Here is an 18662-nt window from a genome sequence, read left to right on the forward strand (position 1 = left end):
GAAAACACACCTCTCAGGAAGTTGAACCGTTTTGAAGAACAGTAGGCTGACATATGGCTTATTCGGGACCATTCTGTTTTTCCTGCATTTCTTTTAAATGTATTCACGTCTTGAGGAAGATGATCACTGCTTTCGTTACAATTGCATTCTGCTGTCGACAGACAAATATGTGAGCATCTCTACAGAGGTGTTGGCTCTGCCCACATTTTGAGAGCCAGGAGTACAGTAGGTATTGGAATTCTTTCGCTTTTTCAAGAGAGGCTCCCTGTAATGAAAATTCCTCGTTTACAGCTATCTTGCTTCTTTACTATCGATTGAGGACTGAATATGTTGTTCTGTAAAGAAATAGATTGGTTTTAGATTTGTGAATCTCCAATTTTTGCTATTTTCTTTCCCAGACTTCTATTTTGCTGTTAATCACTTGTTTATACATCTATCTTGTTATTTTATCTTGGACAGATCCTTTATGCAAGACCTATAAAGGCTATTTTTTTCCGTGAGCCACAGTATAGGAGTTTGAAAATTGGCTTGTATATTTAATATTTGGAACTCTGGGCCTAAGAGCCTGTGATATCTAGTGCCTATACATTTCTTTTTTTTAATTTCTTTTTTTAGATTTAAATACGTTTTTTTATTCATCAAAAGGATTAAAGGTTGGATGGATGCTTGTGTGAAAAGATAGGTGGATGAATGATGGGTGAATGGATGGATGGAAGGGTGGATGGATGAAGGATGTATGGATGGAAGAATGAAAGGGTGGATGGATGAAGGATAGATGTATGGATGAAAGGGTGGACGGATGAAGGATGGATAAAAGGATGGATGGATGAAGGATGGATGTATGGATGGATAAAAGGTTGCATGGATGAATGATGCATGGATGGATGTGTAAAAAGGTGGAGGGATGAATGATGGTGGATGTATGTATGTATGGATGAAAGGGTGGATGCATGAAGGATGGATTTAATTTAATTTAATTTAAAAAACATTTGTAGAGTGCGGCGTACACCTGTCGGTTTCTTGGCGCTGGAGGAGGGTATTAACTACTGAGACAAAGTGGGAACCGGTAGTAGAGCCGGGAAGTAAAAAGGGTTACGCAGGGAAAGCCTGTTTAAAAAGAAACGTTTTCAGTTCCTTGCGGAAGGATACATAATGGATGTATGGATGGAATGATGAAAGGGTGGATAGATGAAGGATAGATGGATGGAAGGATGAAAGGGTGAATGGATGAAGGATAGATGTGTGGATGGAAGGATGAAAGGGTGGACGGATGAAGGATGGATGAAAGGATGGATATATGGATGGATAAAAGGTTGCATGGATAACCGATGCATGAATGGATGTGTGAAACGGTGGGGATGAATGATGGGTGGATGGATGGGTGTGTGTATGGATGAAAGGGTGGATGGATGAAGGATGGATGTATGGATGGAAGGATCAAAGGGTGGATAGATGAAGGATAGATGGATGGAAGGATGAAAGGGTGGATGAAGGATGGATGTATGGATGGATAAAAGGATGCATGGATGAATGATGCATGGATGGATGTGTGAAAAGATGGGTGGATGGGTGAATGAAGGATGGATGGAAGGATGAAGGATGCATGGAAGGATGAAGGATGGATGCAAGGATGGATGGAAGGGGTGGATGGATGAAGGATGGATGGTTATATAGATAAAAGGTTGGATGGATGAATGATGGATGGATGAATGATGCATGGATGGATGTGTGAAAAGGTGGGGGGATGAATGATAGGTGGATGAAAGGATGGATGGATGAAAGGGTGGATGGATGAAGGATGGGTGTATGGATGGGAGGATGAAAGGGTGGATGGATGTATGATGCATAAAAGATTGCATGGATGAATCATGGATGGATGTGTGAAAAGATGGATGGATGGATGGGTGGATGGGTAAAGGATGGATTTATGGATGAAAGGGTGGATGGATGTATGGCTGGAAGGATGAATGATGGATGGATGGATGTGATGAGGTCTAACAGGCGCATTTATGGTTGTCAAAAGTTGAGGAGTACCAGTTTCTAGAAACTTTTGTCGGAAGGGGGTCCTTACGCCTAAAAAGGTTTTACAAGGGGGTCTCGGCATCAAAAAGTTTGAAGACCTCTGCCTTAGAGGCATGTAGGCACACGCGCACACACCCTGTCGGTGGGAATGAATCCTATGTTACTGCTACCGTTTGGCTACCGCCTCATCATTTCAATATTGAGTAACAGAAACGTTTGCCACTGCCAATCCTTCTTTTATTGAAAAAAGGCCAACCTGTTGAATATGGGCAAATGCAAGATGACCGAGATCAGCCTTGTGCTTAGAAAAGAAAACCAGTAGGAGCTGAATACAGATAACATTTATTTTAAAATCCCACCATTTTTGATCTATTCGTTTTGAGGGCATGAGTGAGCAAGCACTCTTACCATCGTGTGTAATCTTTGGGTAGCCCCTCACTTCCTACTATGAAGGCTTTGTGGCATTGTATGACATTTCTGGTTCTGGTGCCAAGGATATGTTTGGAACTCGTTACTGCACAAAACGCCTTTGTGCCCAGGCACATTTATGATCTTTCTACTTGGAGAGCTTCCATCATAACTCCCTTTCAAGAAATAGTTACTTACTAAAAATACCTGCCTCGGAGAATTATACCAGTACAAGGAGCTACAACAGGCATCCAGATGATAAGCACAATAACTTACTTTCTGTTTACAACCAGCCAGTCGCGAATGTACGTTTCAACGCAGTCTTTGACGTGTAGGTCCAGCTCAGCCCTAGAGGGATTAAAAATGAGAAAGAGACATGTTTCAGCGAGAACAAAAATACCTCACCCTAGGCACAAAATACATAATTATACGGCCTACTGACACCAGCAGTGAGTTCTGTGGGACATGCAGTGATCTGACTGCCAGGCCTGGTTGAGTGCTGAAATACAGCCACTGGCGTTCAATTAGTACCTTCAATTAGTGAGTCAAAAATAAAAACCACACACTGCACATTCTTGAATATTTCTTTATTTCTGTGGAAAGAGAGAGTGGAGCTTCACCAGCACTGCAAGCTGCAGCGTGTGGGGAATGTTGAATTCGTACTCGCACCTTTGGGAAGGCCAGGTGAGAGGAGGCGGATTACCTCATAAGTGGCAGTCGACCCAGAGACTTATTGTTGGAAACACTGCTCAGACTTTCGATTTGCTTTTTACTTTCCCAGAGAGTGAACAATAGAAGCAAAGTAAAGAGTTGGGATTTGGCACAGCTATGTTACTCTTTTACACCGTCACCCAACCACAATGCTATGGCTCCTTCCTTGTTTTTGCCAATGGAAACATTAGTGTTTTGAACACATATGGGTTAATTCTATGTTTTAATGTTAGGAATTTTGTCAAAGTAGTTGCCAAGCCTTTTTGAATGAGTCACAAAAAGCTATTTTAAAAAACGGGATTTCACTCTATTTTATTAGAAATCAAAATATGTTTCATTCTGACAATTTTGGACTTACATAACTTCATAGCAAAAAGAAACCGAAGTCAATGATTAATCATAAAACATTTTTCCCTTGCACTATTCCATGTTCTTTGTGGTAAGTAAGGCAGAGCTTGATGCAAACACTGTTTTCCACTGTGTTATAAAAACAGGTTTATGGAGGTGGCAGTGTGTGAAACATAATTGTGTATATTTTTTGTGTTGCATTTTGTTGTGGTGGTAATGTATTTAGTAAAGTTATTTTTTTGAGGAGGTTGTGTTTATGTGCTGCATTATTGCATTAAGTAATTCTGCCTGTTGGACATGTCCCTATTTGCAGGTTCATCCCAGAACTTTTTTCCTTCCTCCGTTATTGTTTCGCTGTCAGTGTTAAAGTGCATGTGCTCCATATGGTAAGATTGGTCTACACCTGTTTGGCATATTTAATTTACCTATCAGTCCCTTGTAAAGTGGTATCTCATATACCCAGGGCCAGTAAATTAAATGCTACTGGTGGGCCTGCAGGCCTGCTTGAGCCTCCCACCAAAGTAGCCTTTCAAATCTGTCTCAGGCCCCTGCCATGGCAGGGCCTGCATGTGCAGTTTACAGCCGCTGTGACGTGGCACATAAAGTGGTTGCCACATCTATGACTCCCTTTTCACTACATATCAGTCACCCCTAAGGTAAGCCCTAGCTAGCCCTATGGGCAGGGTGTGCTATAGGTAAAAGGTAAGACATATGCCTTAACTGTGTGGTATGTCCTAGTAGTGACAAACAGCAAATTTGTTTTTTCACTGCTGTGAGGTTTCCCTCTCATAGGAATGCATTAGGGATTCCCTATTATGTGTTTCAGTGGTAATTCCTGATATGAGAGGGGTGGCGTGAACAAGTTTGGTATGTTTGGAATAGTGGCAATGAATGATGCGTAATGGTGTTCGCAGATTTATTATTAACCCTGGGCGGAGCTGGTGGAGCGGCTGTACGCGGAGGTCCACGGAGTTGGGGACCAACTCCGCTCCGCTGCCCGCCTCCACCCCCTCCCAAGTAAAAATTAAATGGGTTTATTCCCGAACGTGATACTGCTGACCATGTCTGGTGGGTGATAGCAATGATGGATTGGGCAGTAGCCACAAATAATACAATCGAAATTACCCTGTTGGATGCCGAGAAGGCATTCAACAGGTTGTCCTGGCCGTACCTGTGGGAAGTGCTCCATGTGAAGGGGTTTGGCCCGGTTATGGTGTAAGCATTGAAGTCTTTATATCACCTTCCTACTGCTTGTATTCGTCTAAATGGTAGAGAATCAGGCCCCCTGTCAATCAGCTGGGGTACGCGACAAGGCTGCCCATGTTCACTTTTATTGTTTGCTCTTTATATTGATTTTTTTTGGACAAACTAAATTACTCTGCTGATATTAAACCAGTTAAAATTCACGGTCAAGAATATAGAGCTATGGCCTATGCGGACGACATCGTCGTTGTCACTTCAGATTTAGTCTCCACATGTCAATAATTGAAGAACAGGCATAAGAGTTTGGGCTCTTTTCTGGGTATAAGCTAAATTTTTCCAAACCACAGGTTTTGTGTATTGGCGGGAGTCCTCCAGAGGGTATATCCACTGTTAGAGAAGCCACATATCTAGGGGTTAAGCTATCCTCCCCAATTAATAAGATTCCAGAGCTGAATATTAATCCGGTAATAAATAAGGTGAATTCTATGCTACAACGAATAGATCATCTCCATTTATCACTGCTTGGGAGGTCGAATGTTTTTAAAATGCTTGTGTTACCAAAATTTCTTTCTTTTTTTAGAACTATTCCGCTTGAATTTCCAGCATCTTGCTTTAAAAAACTTGAAAATACTTGCTCTAGATTTCTCTGGGGGTATAAAAGGCATAGAAGGGCATATAAGAAGATGGTTCTGTCTAGATCTGATGGGGGGGTGGGGTATTCCATATTTTTTGTTTTATTATTGGTCGGCGGTCTTGCAGTATATTTCCCCACTGATAGTTGGGGATAGAGCTATTATTTTCCATTGTCACTCCCCATAAATTTATGAATTTGGGTTGGGGGAAGCAGTTAACTCTTGTCTGGTCAAATTTTTGGAGCCAAGTTATTTAAAAAAAACTAAATTTAAAATTTTGAAAGCCGCTTTTTTGGTCTGGAAACGGGTAAAGCGGCATTTAGGCCTTATGAATTTGAATGCTTATACCCCTTTAGAAACTGTTGAGGCTCTCCCTCTGATTTTTTGAGACAAAACGGTATATAGGTGGCGTCAGAAAGGAATCTGCCGTTTTGGAGATTTATGTCCTCATGGTATTCTACCAGCCTTTGTAGAACTTCAAAGTCAATACGGTTTGCCAAGACAGGACTTTTTTAAATACCTACAAGTCCGAAGTTTTTTTAACACGCTGGGGCCTGACCTAGATGCCCAATTTAGAAAATTCCCATTGATAGGTCTTTTGGAGAAACGAACACCTATTGGGGTATTGTATTCTAATTTGATAATGTTACTTCCATCAGCCATCAGATCTAGAGCAATGCCAAGAGAAGTGGGCAAGTAAACTAAATATAGAAGGGATAGATCTAACCAATTCAATATTATTAGCAAACCAAGTTTTATTGACAGGTAGGATGCGGGCACAGCACTATATGTCGGTCTATGATTTGTATTATACCCCTGGCAAAATCTCAAAATGGGGTACAGGTGCTGGAACCAAATGCAGTAGATGCAGGTCTTTTGCTGCAGAGTCGCTTCATATGTTTTTTTCGTGCCCTAAATTGTTGGATTTTTTTTACAGCCATTGAACATTTTCTGACACTGTTAATTGGTATACTAATGTGTATTACTGGGGAACTAGTCTTGACAGGAGTTCAGACAGAACCTGTCTTATGTACATCTAAAACAACAACTGCTTTTGTATTTATTTGTATGGCAATTGTACGTGCCTGTATTACGAAGGATTGGATTTCTCCGGACCCTCCTTCATTTGTCTCTTGACAGGCAAGACTGTTGGCGATGTAGAATCTGGAAACCGCCATTTATAAGACTAAGGGAAGTAGTTGGGGCAAGGCTGTGGGCTCCTGTGACTGAATGGTTTTAACCCATACTGTCTTCCCCACCTGATTTCTTTTGTTTTTGTCTGAATTGCTTATGTACATAATTTTTCTGACCCCATGTAAATGTACTTTATATTTTTTTTCTGTTTTCATGTATTTATGATGCTTGTTTACTCCTTGCATACAAATTGCAAATAATAAAAAAAGAAAATGAAGTAGGCCGATTCATGTCCATGAAGGCATCAGTAGAAAGTTGTGCACAGATGTACATACTGAAGGAGAAATACAGGCCTAAGGTGTCTTCAAAATTAGAATAGAAAAGCAAGAGAAATACAGGCCTAAGTTGTCTTCAATGTTAGAATAGAAAAGCAGCACAAAATGGAGTCAGGTTTTGGGGGGAGGGAAGTAAAGGCAAGCTTCAGGAGAATAGGGAAATATAATTAGACATAGCAGAAATGGAACGCTACAGGCCCGCTTTATCAGAACACGCTTTTGCAGGACGGTAGTCATGTAGGGAGTAAAGCATAGTTGGATATCAAAGAGACAAGTCAAGAGGGCGCGCGACGCGGCGATCAAGATGGCCGCTCCCCCCTGAGCTCCGCGATTTCGGCGGCGCTTCTGCTGCGAAGGTTCCGTTCCTAGAAGGCGTTTCTCGGCGGAAACAGCCGTTTCCAGCGTCGGAACTGCCCCCCAGCACATGGGTATGTTTCTTCACGCTTTCCTGATAGTTTTGGACTTTTTTTTGCATAAATGCAATTACCTCGGAAACGGCCGCCATTTTGTTTTTTCTTTTTCACCGTTTTTTTAAATTTTTGCTTCTAAACCACCTAGAATGTTCCCACTTCAGGAATATCGCCCAATGGCCATGTTTTCTTTACTATTATAATGGTTTTTAAGGGCATTTGAACTCTTTTGTGGCATTCGGTGACTTTTTCTTGGCTTCCCCTTTGTCGTCGGACCTTGGCCTCTACTATTTACCTCAACACTTGCCTTGACATTGTTCTGTTGGGGTTTTGCATCTCCTGGGCCCATTCCAACTTCCTTTTTGTGCTCTGCAGACTCCCAGTGGCACATTATTTCAGCATTTCGCTGCTCCTTTTGGTATTTTGCAGCCCTCATCCTACGGTACGCTGCTCATACTTTAACTTACGCCTTTACTTTTTCTCTTTTTTTTTGGCTTTGCCAATATGGAGCACGGACATACTACAAAAGCTTCCAATGCTGCTCCCACCTCACGTAAGGATTCTACACCTGTGGGCAAACGCCTCAAAAACGACCCACCATCTCCTTCCAAGTCTCCGCCTCCTGTCACTCTTGAGGACCTTATGGAAGAACTTCGCTTAATTCGCCCTTTTATTGCAGACACTACTGCTACCCTGCAAAGGCTGGATGATAAGTGGTCTAATCTTGACAAAAGGGTTACTGATGTTGACCAAAAAATCAGTGACGCCCAAGATATTGCCGCCAAACTGGACAATCTCACCAAGGAGGTTCAGGTCCTCAAGAAAACGTCTGAAGATTTGGAAAATCGAAATAGACGCAACAACCTACGTATTTATGGTGTTCCGGAGAATTCTGAAGGGTCCGACATTATCCTTTTTTTGAAGACTCAAGTCTTACCAATTGTTGGTATGCCTAAACATGTGGATGTCAATATTCAACGAGCGCAACGTCTGGGTCCTAAAAACTCCTCCTCATCTTCAAAACCTAGAGGCATTATTGCTTATTTTCTTCTCTATTCTGACCTCATGACTATTCTCCACTCAGCCAAACAACACAAGCAACTGTTATGGTCAGGCCACAAACTATTTTTTTCTCAGGATGTCTCCAAACCGACTGCGACGCGTCGAAAAGAATTTCTGGATCTGCGGCCTACGCTTCGTTCCATGAACGCTAGATATGGTCTAATTCATCCTTGCTTCTTCAAGGTTACATACAAGGAACGGTCTTACAGCTTCGAGGATCCGGCTGATCTCCGCAGATTCATCCATTCCAACAGAGACGATTCCATGGAGCAAAGCGGCTCTTAGCTTACAATGTCTCTGTCTCTGTGTTTATTTTATTGTCTACCATGTGTTGACTTGTTGCCTCCTTTCATATCACCTCACTCTTTTGTTTTTATCGTTCCTTAGGTCAGTTTCCTGTTGTTTCGTTTGCCATCCTCTCCATTGTATTGTGTTATCGTTCGTTTCCGTCATCCCAGTACGCTGATTCCCTGCATACTTGTTCGGTAAGTCTCCTTCATTTGTTCTTATGTCGTGCTCGGTCCTTGGTTCTCTTTGTATTTCTTTTCTTTTTCTAGTCTTTTCTTCTTCTGGTTCCTCGGACTGTGTTCTCGACCTTTATATTTTTCTTCTTGTGTGGTCGTCTTTTCTCGCTGCTCCTGCTCTCACTTCATTGTCCTTTTTGTTACGTGTTCTGTATGGCTGGAACCTTTTTGGTTCTTCTCGCCATCCTTCTTCTTGCTGTCTTCTCTAGGGTTGCTTTTGGCTCCCTTCTTCCTTCCTACTTACTTCCCTTTCCTTTCCTTCCTTCTCCTTTTTGGTTTCTCTCAGCATCTTTTACTTCACTCATCCTTCCCCTATTACTCTTCTTTCCTCTTCTCCGACGCAATGGTACTAGTTCCTCTAATCCCTTCTTCTCATTTTCTCTCATTCCCCCTTTGCACCTCCTTATGATGGTATTGTATCGTCTTTCTTTGATATCTCTTTCCTTTTATGTTTGGGGTTTATTCTGCTCCTTTTTTTATTTCATCATGTTTGTTGTGAGTTACCTCTTTCTATTTTCTTGCCTTCTTTCTCTTCCTGCCTGCACTACTTTCTTACTCTATTCCTTTTTCTCTCTCCTACTATAAAAGGTTTTCGACTCATTTCTTGGAATGTTAAGGGTCTCCGCAACCCTACTAAGAAACAACGTGTTTTGTCTCATCTTGCCCGTTTACAATGTCAAATTGCCTTTCTTCAAGAAACGCATCTTTCTACTCAGGATTTGTCAATGTTACGTAGACAGTGGGTTGGGGATGTTTTTTGTTCTCCGGCTGTTAATCATAAGAATGGTGTTGTTATTCTATTTCACAAAGCTCTGTCTGTACAAATACAAAAAGAATCTGCCGATTCTAATGGTAGGTGGTTGTTCCTAGATTGTACGGTTAACGATGTTCACCTCTCCCTTTGCAATGTTTATGGTCCGAATGGTATTGATCCCTCTTTCTGGAACGACTTTTCCTCCCTCCTCTCCTCTAATGCTAATGAAGATATGATTGTTGGGGTGGATTGTAATCAATTGATGGACCCTTTTCTAGATCGCAAATCACAGGCACGTTATGTTCCCAATAAAATGCAGAAGTCCTTCCACAGATCCATCTCTTCTAGAGGTCTCATAGATTCATGGAGAATTTCACACCCTGACTCTCTTGAATTTTCCTTTCTTTCTCCTGTACATGCCTCCCTCTCCCGTATAGATTACATCTTTCTCTCCCATCACGCCTTCCAATTCATGACCAATTCTGAAATAGGCTCTATCCTTATCTCTGATCACGCCCCTGTTATTTGGATATGGACTAGCCTTCCCTCTCACCCCAGTCCCGCAGATGGCGCTTTAACAACTCCCTTTTACTTGATCCCTCTTTCACTGAACACTTTACTCACTTCATGGATGATTTCTTTATTAACAACTTACACACCTCTTCTGATTTTCATTTCGTTTGGGATGCTGTTAAGGCTACTGCTCGTGGCTGTATTATTGACTTTGTGTCGCGCAAAAAGAAGAAGGCACTTTCACAGTCCTCTTCTTTTCTTAAACGTATCAAGGAACTTGAGCATCTTTATTATACTACCATCTCTCCCGATTCGTTGTCTTCTCTCATTACTGCCAAAATGCAATTTTATAAACACTCTTGGGACTCTGCTTCTAATCAACTTCTCCAATTCAATGCAAAAATCTATGGTGGCCGTAATAAGGCTGGTAAAGCTTTAGCGAATTATCTCAAAGTTAAAAAACAAAAATCTAAGATTGTTACCATTACGGACCCTCACGGCTCTCCTCAATCCTCTGATTCTAAAATTCTTGATTGTTTTGTTCAGTTTTACCCCACCCTTTATACCCCTGAGTCTACCCCTTCTGTTGAACAATTGGATTCCTTCTTTCATTCCATCCTTAAGCCTCCCACCCCTTTGGTGGATTTCTCTCCTCTTGATGCCCCAATTTCGGACAAAGAAATTCTTGCTGCCCTTTCTATCCTCCCCAAAGATAAGACGCCTGTCCCTGATGGCTTTACAGTTCGTTTATTCCTACATTTTAAATCTGTCTTGGTTCCCCATCTACTCCATTTACTTAATCACTTTATTAATACAGGTGAGTCCAAACGTTCCTTCACGCAGGCTATGCTTGTTCTACTCCCTAAAAAAAATAAAGATCCTTCCCTGTGCAAAAATTACAGACCCATCTCCCTGATCAATACTGATTGTAAAATATATGCGAAACTTTTGGCCTTACGTATCAATTCTATCATTCCCGATTTAGTTAATATTCACCAATCTGGGTTTGTCAAAGGCAGGTCTATTACCGAGAATTCGAGGACCCTACTCAACATTATTCATCTCTCTGCTAAAATGGATAACCCTATAGCAGCCATTACCCTGGACGCCGAGAAGGCTTTTGACCGTGTTAATTGGGATTTTATGTTTGTTGTTGTTGTTGTTGTTGTTGTTTGTTATTTTATGTTTGGTGCCCTGAGATGGCATGGTTTTAGCCCCACTTTCCTCAAATATGTCCAAATACTATATTCTGCTCCCTCTACTTCTATCTGGATTAATGGTATACAATCCACTTATTTTCCCCTCCACAGAGGAACCAGGCAAGGTTGCCCATTATCCCCTCTCCTTTTTATTTTAGCGCTAGAACCTTTCCTTGAAAAAATCCGACAATCCCCTTCTTATTCCGGTTTTGTCTACAAGGATGTAGAGATTAAATTCACTGCTTACGCAGATGATATTTTGCTTTACATTTCCAACCCTGCTGTTGCCCTTCCTGCTTTCTTTTCCTTATTACATGATTATTCCTCCGTCTCCGGTTACAAATTAAATATTGATAAAACAGAAGTCCTCCCGCTTAATAAGTTTTGTCTTCCTCACATGTTTCATGGCTCTGGTTTTCAGTGGAATTCTAGTTCCATCAAATGTCTCGGAGTCCTTTATGCCAACACTATTAGAGAGACTATTAAAATCAACCATTCTGACATCCTTAAAAAACTTTCTTCCCTTATAGAACGCTGGTCCCCCCTCTTCCTCTCTTGGTGGGGTCGTCTTTCTACAATCAAAATGATGCTCCTTCCTATTGTGAACTTTTGTCTTTCTATGCTCCCTCTCTCCCTCCCTCATTTCTTATTTAAGTCCATTAATAGTCTCTTTTCCCAATTCCTATGGAATAAGCGCAAGGCTAGAGTCTCTGTGACTCGCCTTCAACAACCTAAACATCTCGGTGGAGTTAACTTCCCGGACATTTCACGATTTCACTCTGCTTTCTCTCTCAAACAAATTTGGCCTTTTCTTCTTGACTCCACCTCCTCACCTATAACAGCTTGGAGCTCTCTGGAATCAGCTCAAATTTTCCCTTTTTCTTTTCTTACTGCTTCTAATCTCACCCAGCCACCCCCTAAGTTTGCCTCGCCTATTTTTAAACATTCTAAAGCTTTAACACTTGCCCTCTTCCGTTCATTTTCCTTGCCCTCTTCTCTTCACTTGGATACTCCATTATGGTATAACTAATCCATTAAACTGCGCAATCAAGCACTGTTCTGGAAGGAATGGATCGATAAAGGAATTCTTACTTATAGACAGCTTCTTTCCAATAAGACTTTACTAACCTATCAGGAACTCCGCGCCTCTTTTGGTATCTCCAACAAACACTTTTCACACTTTCATGCACTTCTCCCTATATTATCCTCTATTATCCTACAGGATATCCCTCCTTCCTTCTCTCTCCCTCTTCTTGCCTCCCCTCCAAATTTTCATATCCCTCTTAGAGCTTCGGCAATTTATAAACTACTCTCTCCCTCCCTAATTGATAGACCTAAAACTAAACTTGAACTTATTTGGGAGTTGGACCTAGGTCATACTTTCTCTGAGCTCACCTGGGATTCCATTTGGTCCAAACTACACTCAGCTTCTCGTTCTGCCAGCACCACGCAGACCCTCTACTTTTTCTATAATAGACTTTTCTATACTCCTTGTGACCTATTTAAATTCAAATTATTAGACTCTAAAAAATGTTGGTCTTGTTCTTGCATTACTAGTGATTTGCTACACATGTTTTTTCTGCCCTAAAGTTCAACTAATGTGGTCGCAAGTTTGGTCTACACTTAACAATATTTTATCCACTACTGTTCCTTTTGATATTTCTTCTGTTTTTCTGGGTGGTATGGCCCCTGTTTGGGATGTCCCGCCCCATACTCATAAATTTATTGATCTCTGTATTGCTATTGCTTTTCAAATTATCACAACTAACTGGAAAGATACTAAGAATGTTGTTTACAATGCTTGGTGGAATTTACTTTGTCATCATCATAGATTAGATCGTGCATGTGCTTCTTCCATCCCCCTGTTGATCAAACGTGATTTATTATGGTCCCCTTTAACGGATTTTTAGGTCGAGCTGGCGTTGGAGCGCGAAGCGCTCCCGCCAGCGAGACTATAGTCACCTTCCTCCCTGTCAAGGGAGTAACAGCTGTGAACGAGCCCGATACAGACCTGGGTACGAGCCGACCCAGGTCTGTGAACGTGCTTCAAGGTTGAGCAGCTTGTGCACGTTTGTTGGACGTCAGGCGCTGCAAGCCCGCCAGACCAATTATCCCAGCATGAAACTCTACTTCCTGAGGCGCCACAAGAACAATTATCCCAGCAGGAGTCTCCACTTCCTCAGGCACCGCAACAATTATCACAGCATGAGACCCACTTATCACAGCATGTCAACAGGCGCCCCAGGCTGCTGGAGCACTCAACTATAATTAATGTGCAGTTGAGTGCTCCAGCAGCGTGGGGCGGCTCTCTGCATGCTGTGATAATGATCACTTTGGGGCCTCATGCTGTGATAATTAGGGCGGCATGCTCTATTTCCAGCACTGAACATTTTCAAAGAAGGCGAAGCAGTGACATTCATTGGAGACACTCGCCCTCACCCCCTCACCCCTCACACACCTCCTCACCCACCTCCTCACCCTCACACCCTCACCTTCACACCCCCTCACACACACCCTCACATACCCTTACCAGCACCGCAAAACACAACGCAACACAGCACAGCAAAACACAGCACAGCACAGCAAAACACAACACAACACAGCACAGCACAGCACAGCAAAACACAACACAGCAAAGCACAGCAAAACACAACACAGCGCAGAAAAACACAACACAACACAGCACAGCACAGCAAAACACAGCGCAGCACAACACAGCACAGCACAGCAAAACACAGCACAGCACAGCAAAACACAGCACAGCAAAACACAACACAGCACAGCAAAACACAGCACAGCAAAACACAACACAACACAGCACAGCAAAACACAGCACAGCAAAGCAAAACACAACACAGCACAGCACAGCAAAACACAACACAGCACAGCACAGCAAAGCACAGCACAGCAAAACACAACACAGCACAGCAAAACACAACACAGCACAGCAAAACACAGCACAGGACAGCACAGCAAAACACAGCAAAACACAGCAAAGCACAGCACAGCAAAACACAGCAAAACACAGCACAGCAAAACACAGCACAGCACAGCAAAGCACAGGACAGCAAAACACAGCAAAGCACAGCACAGCAAAACACAGCACAGCAAAACACAGCACAGCACAGCAAAACACAGCACAACACAACACAGCACAGCAAAACACAGCACAGCAAAACACAGCACAGCAAAACACAGCACAACACAGCAAAACACAGCAAAACACAGCAAAGCACAGCACAGCAAAACACAGCACAGCATATCAAAACACAGCACAGCACAGCAAAACACAGCACAGCAAAGCACAGCACAACACAGCACAGCAAAACACAACACAGCACAGCACAGCAAAACACAGCAAAGCACAGCACAGCACAGCACAGCAAAACACAGCACAGCACAGCAAAACACAGCACAGCAAAACACAGCACAGCACGGCAAAACACAGCACGGCAAAACACAGCACAGCAAAACAGCACAGCAAAACACAGCACAGCAAAGCACAGCACAGCACAGCAAAACACAGCAAAGCACAGCACAGCAAAGCACAGCACAGCAAAACACAGCACAGCAAAACACAGCACAGCAAAGCACAGCACAGCAAAACACAGCACAGCACAGCAAAACACAGCACAGCACAGCAAAACACAGCACAGCACAGCAAAACACAGCACAGCACAGCAAAACACAGCACAGCAAAACACAGCACAGCAAAGCACAGCATAGCAAAACACAGCACAGCAAAGCACAGCAAAACACAGCACAGCACAGCAAAACACAGCACAGCAAAACACAGCAAAGCACAGCACAGCAAAACACAGTACAGCAAAACACAGCACAGCAAAACACAGCACAGCACAACCAAGCACAGCACAACCAAGCACAGCACAACCAAGCACAGCACAACCAAGCACAGCATAACCAAGCACAGCGTAATAAAGCACAACAAAACATAGCATAACAAAAAATAGCATAACAAAACACAACAAAACATAGCATAGCATAACAAAGCATAGCATAACAAAACACAACATAGCATAGCATAACAAAACACAACATAGCATAGGATAGCAAAACTAAACAAAGCATAGCATAACAAAACAAAGCATAGGATAGCAAAACAAAACATAGCCTAACAAAACATGGCATAACAAAACATGGCATAACAAAACATGGCATAACAAAACATGGCATAGCAAAACATATAATAGCATAGCAAAACATAGCATATCAAACACAACAAAACATAGCATAGCAAAACAAAGCATAGCAAAACATAGCATAGCATAACAAAGCATAACAAAGCATAGCATAACAAAACATAGCATAGCATAACAAAACATAGCATAACAAAACATAGCATAGCATAACAAAACATAGAATAACAAAACATAGCATAACAAAACATAGCATAGCAAAACAAAGCATAGCATAGCACAACACAACACAACATAGCATAGCATGACAAAGCATAGCATAACAAACACAACAAAGCATTGCATAGCATAACAAAACAAAGCATAGGATAGCAAAAAAACATAGCATAGCATAACAAAACAAAGCATAGAATAGCAAAACAAAACATTGTATAGCATAACAAAACATAGCATAACATAACAAAAATTAGCATAGCATAACAAAACAAAACATATCATAGCCTAGCAAAACATAGCATACCAAACACAACAAAACATAGCATAACAAAACATAGAAAAACAAAGCATAACACACACAACCACACACACAACCACGCACACATAACCACAACCACACACACAACCACAACCACACACACAACTATCTATCTATCTATCGCCCTCACTCTATCTGTCTATCGATCTATCGCCCTCACTCTATCTGTCTATCGATCTATCGCCCTCACTCTGTCTATCTATCGCCCTCACTCTATCTATCGGCCTCAGTCTATCTATCTAATCGCCCTCACTCTATCTGTCTATCTATCGCCTTCACTCTATCTATCGCCTTCACTCTATCTTATCGCCCTCACTCTATCGCCCTCACTCTATCGCCCTCACTCTATCGCCCTCACTCTATCTATCGCCCTCACTCTATCTATCGCCCTCTAGCTATCTATCGCCCTCACTCTATCTATCTGTCTAGCTATCTATCGCCCTCACTCTATCTATCTGTCTAGCTATCTATCGCCCTCACTCTATCTATCTGTCTAGCTATCTATCGCCCTCACTCTATCTATCTGTCTAGCTATCTATCGCCCTCACTCTATCTATCTGTCTAGCTATCTATCGCCCTCACTCACTCCTATCGATCTGTCTAGCTATCTATCGCCCTCACTCCTATCTATCTATCTATCTATCTATCTCGCTCACTCAATCTCTCTATCGCCCTCACTCTATCTATCTATCCCACTCACTCTATCTATCGCATCACCACAGCATCACTAAGGGGCACAACAACATCACTATGCGCTACCACAGCATCAATCTGTGCAACCATTTACCAACAACTGGGTCAAATATGATCTCTCAATGTTTCAAGCTTTATTACAAATGTCACAAATGTCACAAAAAGAGGTTAGTATTTCACTTCTGTTCTTGGATTTTCGTCACAATAAAATACACTGAACATATTCTTCACAAAAGTTATTTACAAAAGTTTAAGCTATTGCCATTATAAATTACAATAACTTTTATTTAAGTATTAATTATTAAAAAAATTCAAAGCCATTGTTATTTGTAATATCAATACATCTAAGTCACGTGAATACAACACATATTGCATTACAAATGCTATAGGTGTCACAAGTTATAACTATTGGCATTGTAAATGACAAAGCTATTATTTTTGCTATTTTCAAAACCAACACATATATAAAAAATGTGTCATTTAAAATACCAATAGCTCAAACTTTCCTAATGCGAGACCTTATGCATTGCAAATGCTTGTTTATCTAGATGTACCCCATAATTATCTGTTATATTTATATTTTACAATATCCTGTCCTTACTTTCATTGTATTTATCTTTTAATTGCTGCATTTTCTCTTTCTTTCCCTCTTCCTTTCTTTTTTCCTCCCTCCCTTCTTTCTTTCCCCCAAAATGTAAACTTTTAAAAGCATATTCCCCTTAGTACATTTTTCACCCCCTCTGGGGTTTTTAGTCTTATTGGTGCAATGTCTTCCATTACTTTTCTCAAATTTGCTCCTAATTTTTTTCATTGCTATTGTACTGATGTTTTACATTGCTTTAATCTACTCAATAAAGCTTTTCAAACTTAAAAAAAAAAAAGAGACAAGTCAAGGAACACCAATATTAGAAGCAGTACTGTAGATGCACAGCTAGCTAACACATGCACATTAATCGCATTCCTTAACCTCATAATTAGATGTTTCTGAAAGTATTACTTTTAATATAGTGTTGTGCTTGAGCAGATGCATAATTAATATGCAAAATGTGTGATGTATTTATGCTTTGAACTAGTGTATAAAAGTAACTAGCCGACCATTGGAAGTCAAAGCTCAGATTCCAGTTCTGTAGAGGTGACTGACCTTCCGCGTACGCTTATTACATTTTATACTATATTGCCAGCAGAAGTCGTGTCATCTTTTCTTTCATCTGGCAACATTTTGACAAAGCCAGCTGAGGAGTTAATCTCAAATGTCCAATGCGGTGCTGGAGAAAGAGCTGCCCCCCTCGATTGAATAGAAACTGTGCACAAAAAAAATCAGGTAAGCAGACACCGAATATTTATTATACTAAAGTCTGCCCATTCAAAAGATGGGTAGGTAAGGTACAAAGATCAAACTTTGTACCTTAAAATTTTAACTTACATGATACTTTAGCAATTGTAATATAAATGGAATGCATGCATTGGGTTTGTTGAGATGCAATGAAATACATGTGGTTATTCCTGGTGCACACCGGAAGACTAGCTAGTATGAATTCCCCTTTCAAATAGAAGGGAAGAGACGCTCCTTTGGAAATGATCTAGAAGGCAATAGAGCATTACCCAGGAGAATAGCTCCTGGAAGAGATGCTCCTTCAGGGAACTCTAGAGGGTAGGAGGTGAATAGCTCCTGGAAGAGATGCTCCTTGGGAAGTGATCTGGAAGGCAGAAGTGTATTACTCAGGAGACAGTTCCTGGAAGAGACACTCATTCGAAGCCACCTTGCAGGTACCCAGAAGGAAACTTTTGGAAGTGACATTCCTTCGGGGATTGCCCGTAGGTATCCTAGTTAGACTTGGTCGGGGGGCCGGGGGGGGGGGGGGGGGGCTAGTGTGAAAATAGTGATGGGGCTGGGTAACAAGTGCGTGAAGCCTGAAGTGGTAAGAGATGGCCACTCAATCGGCGCTGGCTTGAGACACTTCAAAACCATCAAAGGAATCAATTTGGAGAAAGAGTAGATCAGATATAATACCTATGGAGGTA

At 41.6% G+C, this 18662-nt stretch overlaps 1 protein-coding gene across 1 annotated transcript in view; it reads right to left on the minus strand.

Moving 5' to 3' along the window:
* DOCK8 (dedicator of cytokinesis 8) overlaps window positions 1–18662 on the minus strand; it is a 765653-nt gene that overhangs the window by 504575 nt on the left and 242416 nt on the right. Inside the window, exon 4 of the mRNA XM_078675733.1 lies at window positions 2707–2778. Within this exon, the coding sequence (XP_078531859.1) occupies window positions 2707–2778 (72 nt within the window). The remainder of the gene's footprint in view (window positions 1–2706; window positions 2779–18662) is intronic.

Source organism: Lissotriton helveticus, chromosome 2_1, assembly GCF_964261635.1.
Source record: "Lissotriton helveticus chromosome 2_1, aLisHel1.1, whole genome shotgun sequence".
NCBI lineage: Eukaryota > Metazoa > Chordata > Amphibia > Caudata > Salamandridae > Lissotriton > Lissotriton helveticus.